This window comes from Triticum aestivum, chromosome 5B (assembly GCF_018294505.1).
Source record: "Triticum aestivum cultivar Chinese Spring chromosome 5B, IWGSC CS RefSeq v2.1, whole genome shotgun sequence".
Classification (NCBI taxonomy): Eukaryota; Viridiplantae; Streptophyta; class Magnoliopsida; order Poales; family Poaceae; genus Triticum; species Triticum aestivum.
Window position 1 is genome coordinate 702,677,621 of NC_057807.1, and position 6,853 is coordinate 702,684,473.

The window sequence follows — 6,853 nt, forward strand, 5'->3', positions numbered from 1 at the left end:
GATCAACAAGTAAGCACAGAAAGACCAGGTGTAGAAAAATACTTCATACATACTCCAAATGTGGTTTGCCTAGTTTATGCAATCAATGAACATAAAGATCAGCACATGGATCATACTTTATGATCTGCAAATGGAGGTTAATTCTTAGTATATGATAAGCTTTCAAATGGAGTAACGATTTTTCAGTGATGGATGTGAAAACAAAGATCCCGGTAAAACACAATATAAGTATGAAATAAAGGCAGTCGCTAATGGAAGCAAAAGTACAACATGGCATACATATTGCAAATTCAGTCAGACACTACAGAAAGAATCCATAATGCAAGCAGTATCGAGATGGTAGGATGCAGTCTCAGCTTTTTTACAGCCGGCCACAGTACAATCCAGAGTTTATGGAACAGTCTCCACTTAATAAAAGCAAAAGGTCTGGAAACGATAGTACACAATACTACAAATTTGAATAGGACGCAATAAGATCAACGTAATTTTTATTTGGAAGAAAACAGTCACACTCAAATCCATGTCGTAGAGAACCTGACTTCGATGATGAACCACATGTCATATCCTCTGTCGCAAAGGGAGGACCAGTACAGCTGGAGCGCGCTCCGAGCCTCCGAGTGACAATATAAGTCCTTCAATCAGTGATTATTTTTGGCTTGTGTGTGTTTTTCTTCAGATATCCAACCAAGTATTTGGTTGCTTCATCTGCTTGATTGTCAACGCTGAGATGCACCTCCTGGATACTTTTAAGTCTGTCGATGCCGTAAACCCCTTCAAAGGCTTGGAACCGCATATCGATCCTCTCAACTGCTGGCATTGCCTCCGCTGCAAATGTCACCCTAGGCACGACAGTTGCAAAGAAGCGAAGCAGCTTCAGGCTCTTGAAACCTCCAGGTGGAACAACGATCTCCCCACCACCGAGGCGTTTATTTTCCTGAAGCATGTCCTCTACGTCCTCCTCGTGCTGCTTCGCTGCATTGAGTGAGAAGGTGAGACAGAACAGCTTAGGTAGGTCGCAGAGGAGCTCCAAAGTATCAGCACGGAGAACTGTCACGGAAAGGGTTAGCTTGTATAGAGTTTTGAGATTCTCAGTCCACTTTGGAGCTCTTTCCAATTTTCCCGACAGCTCGAGGGCGATGAGGTATCTTGGAGGAGCGGGCATGGAATCCAGTGTGTTGATAAAACCAGAACTCTCATCATTGATTGCTAGAGTCTGCAGGCCGCAGCTGCAGAGATACCCAATAGAGGAGCGCAATTGTGTGGAGGTCGGTCCATCCTTCTCTATGTTCAGCTTGTAAATGGCAAGTTTCTTTAGCCCGGTGAGCTGATGGAGGCTTGCTACACCTGTTGAGCGCTCGGTGATCTCAATCCCTGACAGTATACGAAGTGCTTTCATTTGCACCTTATTTTTCTCTTGAGGCAATTTTAACGCCTTCCGTGGGTTTTTACTCCCTCCGAACATGCTGCGGAGCCGTTGGAGCTGGCCGAAAGCTTTGGGCAGGACGCCAACATTTGTCTCCCTTACATCAAGAGTTTCTAGATACTGAAGCTTCTCAATCTTGGAGGGAATCTTCGCAACCTCTGTTCTTCGGAGGCTCAAATACTTCAGTACAAGCATTCGACATATGTCATTCAGATGGTTATGTGTCAAACCCTTCCAACCCTCGAGATCCAACACTTGAATTATCCCATTATTGAATGAATGGAAAGGCAGCTTGTTCATGCTTCCAAATACAGTCAGTGATCGCACTTGAGACAAGTTCATGCCTTTTGTCGAATTCCCATGCTTGGAACCACTGCTCTGCATCGAGAGTCGACGGACTTTATTGCCAGGTGCTGGCATCAGCCAGTGGCCACCAACAACAGTAATGAAATTCTCTTCACTTGACTTGGACACGATGTATTCAAGGATCATGTCATGAACTTTGAACGATTTTACCTTCCCATTGCTGCTGTGCTCCAAAGGGTGTATTATCTTCCTTCTTATGAGCTGATTAAAGTATGTCTCTGCAACTTCATCCGCGGTCAGCCCTTGCTTCCCACTGACAAAGCATTCAGATATCCAACGCCTTGTCAAACGCTTCCTGCTAATTTTCCAACCCTTTGGAAATATGCTCAAGTACAATAAACAGGTCTTGAGGTCTGCAGGCAAATCATTGTAGCAATAATCGAGTATTGTTGTGACACCATCCAGGGTAAGTGGAGCCACCTGCTCTGGAAATAATGACTTGCAAACTGTACTCCAGTGATCATTTTGTTTTTTGGGGTTGCATGCGACAAGACCGGCCATGCTAACTATCGCCAAAGGCAGCCCCCCACAATATTTCCATATGTCCTCATGCACCTGTACTTTCTTGCTATTTTTGGATTCATAAACACTGTGATAAAACAAATTTCTGGAGTCGGTACCACTAAGGGCATCAACTGTATGCAGATGATCAGTTACATTTCCTTCGGAGCAAGCCGCACCCACAGCTTGAAATCTTGTAGTCACTATTACTCTACTATCTTTTGTATTCTCACGTGGCAACCAACTTCTGATCTTATCCCATGTTTCTGCAGACCATATGTCATCAATCAAGAGGAGATACCTGCCAAGATTATAGGATAATTAAATACATATGAGAAAAAGAAATGTCTGCTTATTCAAGTTTGTGTTTTGCGATAACCATATAGTGAAAAAAAATGTGTCATTATTTACCTAGCTAGGTATATATATTTGGAAATGGAAATATACATGCAATGGTGGGTGCTTAATTTTTATAGCTTACCTATTTATGCATTCAGGTTTTATTTCCTGATTATATAATGATCTTTTTTCATCAAAAACCAAAATATAATGATATTTACATAGCTATTTTAGAATCTAGATAGCCTTAAATCCAGTAGAAGCTAAATTGTAAAAGTTTGATAGGACAAGTAAAAATGCGTAGATGTAGTATTTAACAAAATCCAAAATGATGGTTGAGACGTACCTCTTTCCATTCAGTCGCCCTTCCAATTCTTCGACAAGTTGATCACGGTTCATCGTTTCTATCTTGTTCTGCGTCCATTTAGAGCTGCCATCATTGCCCTGCTGCCTTTGGCCAAAGATCAGTGGGAGAACTCTCTTCACTGAGCTTTTAATATCTGTAGCTAGGCTTCTTTCCTCCAAACCTCCTTTGCTACTTCCTTGTTGGTCGTGTTCGCTGTCCTGTGGCTTGATTTGACTCAGAATATCCCTGAGCACTTCATCCTCATCGTAATTCTGGGAAACAGTGACTGAGGCCCGGCAGTCAAATTCATTCCTGAAGTCTCGGTACAATGCCGTTGCAATGGTGGTCTTTCCCATGCCACCGAAACCGACTATGGACAGAACAGCTCGATGCTTTCCAGAAGAATTATCACATTTCTTTAACCAATCTCCAAGCTTTTCCATGTCTTCTGCCACACCCACGGGCCTCTCCGTACGGATGAGCTGACGGCTACCCATCAGATGCTCAGCAATGTCATGCCTAGTGATGCGGGGGGCTCCGGCTACAGAGCTGCTGCTGTTACTGTTGCCTGGGTTGTCCACTCCGTATCTGCCGCGCCTTTCAGCAATCTGTTGTGCCCGGATCTTGAGTTCAGCAATCTTGGAGGCAATGTCACGGCGAGGCCCCAACGTCCATAGTTCATAGACTATCGTCACTATGAAGGAGCATCGGACATCGCCGAGGGAGTCACGAGGGAGGCGGTGAGCAAAGTCATCGATGCAGTCCTCTGTGTCATATGCCATGTCACGGATCTGCTTCATCCAGTCCTTCAGCCGGCGATCATGACTGTCCGGGACAGAGCTAACATCACCAAGGAAGGCCTGCATGGTGGTGAGCTCATCATTGATGTACTGGATGTCTCCCCGTACTCCTCGGATCAGAGTGTACTCCTGGGCAAGGAGGCCACCCAGCTTGCCTAGCAGAGATCTCATTGTGGCTTCCGAAGCACCCACCACAAACTCCATCTTTTTGTTCTATGTGCTCTTCACTGTAATAATGTGATATCTCCTGATGTTTCAAGTGCAGCAACGTTTTGAGTCAGTCGCAGAAAGTCAGATCAACAGAGCCGCTGACAGACAGTTCACCCCATTCCCTAATCAGCAGTTCCCATTTGTCAAACTACAAAACACAAGGAAAAGAAACTGTAAAGATCAGGAGAGGCCTACTAGTGGCCAGAAATTGATAAAGTAGGAAAATGGTTAAACACATGCAATCAGAAAACCAAATCATTCTTCCAAGTATTAATTCATCCCCAAACAAAAACTTAGAGAAATGCTGTCATCGATATTATCCCTCGGCTGAAACTTTACAGCTGATGGATAGTAGACCCAATATTACGACTAGCTGAATTGCGTAGCCACACGACTGTCGGATCCAATTAATTCGCCGTTGAATTGAAACGAAAATCAACAAAAGACAACCCTCCTTGCATCCTCCGTCCATGCTTAACACCTCCTTGCATAGTTATGAAATTATTGTTCAACACTACGAAATGCGGACAGCATATGCAGATCCACTTCAATAGAGTCCATCCAATGATATTTTCCAGATTACACATTTTCTTCAGGAATAGTACAAAATAAAGTCAAGAATAAGCAGGGTAGATGCATACTTAAGGTGGTCGCAACTCGCAAAGGCATGGAGTCCATTTCGTCAGCTACTCCACAACAGTGAGTCACTGCAGGCTACCGTGGTTATCAGACAACCAAACGAAAGATGGGGAAGAGGAGAGGGAGGAGAGGCCGGGGGATGACCTCCTTTTCTAAAAAAAAAGGAGCAGGCACTAAAAAAAAAAAATGAACGGGATCCTAAGGCTGGCCACTGAGGAGAGCGCCACTGGTCACTGCGGCCGCCGGTGAAGACCGAGAATAAGCAGGATAGATGCATACTTAGGCCTTGTTCGGTTAAGCCACTCCCCAAGTGGATTGGAGTGGAATGGAGGGGATTTGGGGGGAATTTGAACTAGATGGGATTTAATCCCTGCCAATACCTGTCAATCCCTCTGGAACCGAACAAGGCCTTAAGTTGCTCGCAACGGCGTGGAGTCCATTTCGTCGGCTACTCCGCAACGGTGAGTAACTGTAGGTTGCCATGGATATCAGATGACAAAACGAAAGAAGGAGCAGAGATGGGGCAGAGGAGAGGGAGGAGGAGGGACCTGTGGAACCACTGAAGGGGATCCTAAAGCTGGCCACGGAGGTGAGCGCCACCGGTCAAGGCGGCCGCCGGTGAAGACCGAGAAGACAGCGGCGGCGCAAGCGGATGGGGGGCTTCCGTGTTCTAGGGTTGGTGTCTAGCTTAGATCCAGAAAATTTGGTTTCACTACCATCCCATGGAGCGGAGGCAGCGGCACTAGGACGGGGAGCCAGCAGACAGCAGTCACTCCCACTCACGGTGACATTCGGCAAGACCTTACCAAATTACGGTGGAGACTATTTTGTAAAAGACATGTTTGAACTTTTTTTTATAAATAACACAGACGCACACACATTAATTCTACCCATATGAACATCTTCAAACTTTTGAGCTAACAAAACATCTTAAGATACGAAGTCATCATAGGTGCCAACGAGATATCAAAAAACAAGAAATCCTAACATAAGGTCTCAAGAGCAACTCCAACAACTCCCGTAAATCTCAAATAACTACTCTTTACGAGAAGTTGGGGCAAAAAAAGCTCTCCAACAACTTCAGTAAACCCAACTGTTTTTACGGACACGTCCTCCATCCTGCAAGTATACGAGGAGATTGTCTTTCCCGTAAATTTTTGGCGGTTAAAAAACCGCATGAAACTTCACCGCTTCGTCACATGCCGCCGCCTCCACCCTCCACTACTATGAAAAACCCTAGCAGTAGCGCGGGTCTGACCCATGCTCCTGCGTGTGTTCCCACCCGCGCTACTGCTATTTACTAGCAGTGTGTGCCCTACCCCGCGCTACTACTATTCATCAATATTCCATTTCTCTTTTATATTATACTGTATTTATACAACATTATATAAATTTTGATACAATAGCATTTTAGAGATTGTTATATCATTATGATCATGATGAGTTATTATACTAATCCAAACATAGTCACTTTGGATCCATCAGTTGAATCTAGTTCACGTTTCTTTCACCCACTAATATAATAACTCATCATGATCATAATAACAACTCATCATCATCATCATCATCATCATCATCATCATCATCATCATCATCATCATAATAATAATAATAATAATAATAATAATAATAATAATAATAATAATAATAATAATAATAATAAGTCCTACTCATCATCATCGTAGTCATATAACAACTCAACATTCTAGCACATAACTAATCATCATCATCATCATCGTAATAACAACAACTTCTCGTCATCATGATAGTCAGAACCAACGCTAGTTTATTGTTCTTAGCACATGACGAGTACTAGCTAGGACTTGCTACTCTCTCTAAGGTAAAATAGTATAAAACAGGATAGCCCCTGACTCTCCATTATGGAGAATGGAGATCCATCTGTCTCCAATTTGTTAGCTTCGCACCATGTTGCTGTTGGAAATATGCCCTAGAGGCAATAATAAATTAGTTATTATTATATTTCCTTGTTCACGATAATCGTTTATTATCCATGCTATAATTGTATTGATAGGAAACTCAGATACATGTGTGGGTACATAGACAACACCATGTCCCTAGTAAGCCTCTATTGACTAGCTCGTTGATCAACAGATGGTTACGGTTTCCTAACCATGGACATTGGATGTCATTGATAACGGGATCACATCATTAGTAGAATGATGTGATGGACAAGACCCAATCCTAAGCCTAGCACAAAGATCGTAGTTC

General features: G+C 43.5%; 1 protein-coding gene across 3 annotated transcripts; it reads right to left on the reverse strand.

Moving 5' to 3' along the window:
* Positions 1-254: 254 nt before the first annotated feature.
* On the reverse strand, positions 255-5,395 carry LOC123114381 (disease resistance protein Pik-2). Of its 3 annotated transcripts, XM_044535823.1 has the most exons (4): positions 5,173-5,392; positions 5,005-5,093; positions 2,976-4,133; positions 255-2,591 (listed from the first exon to the last, which is right to left on the reverse strand). In XM_044535823.1, exons 3-4 carry the CDS (start codon positions 3,977-3,979, stop codon positions 635-637), a joined length of 2,961 nt encoding a protein of 986 aa, XP_044391758.1. In that variant the 5' UTR covers positions 3,980-4,133; positions 5,005-5,093; positions 5,173-5,392; the 3' UTR covers positions 255-634. The 3 variants fall into 3 exon arrangements, with proteins under 3 accessions (XP_044391758.1, XP_044391759.1, XP_044391760.1); XM_044535824.1 differs by lacking the exon at positions 5,005-5,093 and having other exon boundaries at positions 5,173-5,395; XM_044535825.1 differs by lacking the exons at positions 5,005-5,093; positions 5,173-5,392 and adding an exon at positions 4,627-4,881.
* Between the last annotated feature and the right edge of the window lie 1,458 nt (positions 5,396-6,853).

Excerpts from the sequence above, each read along its gene's own strand:
- LOC123114381 (XM_044535824.1), bottom strand. The coding sequence starts at position 3,979 with ATGGAGTTTGTGGTGGGTGCTTCGGAAGCCACAATGAGATCTCTGCTA. Across the intron at positions 2,592-2,975 it reads GGGCGACTGAATGGAAAGAG|GTATCTCCTCTTGATTGATG; the intron begins GTACGTCTCAAC and ends TAATCTTGGCAG.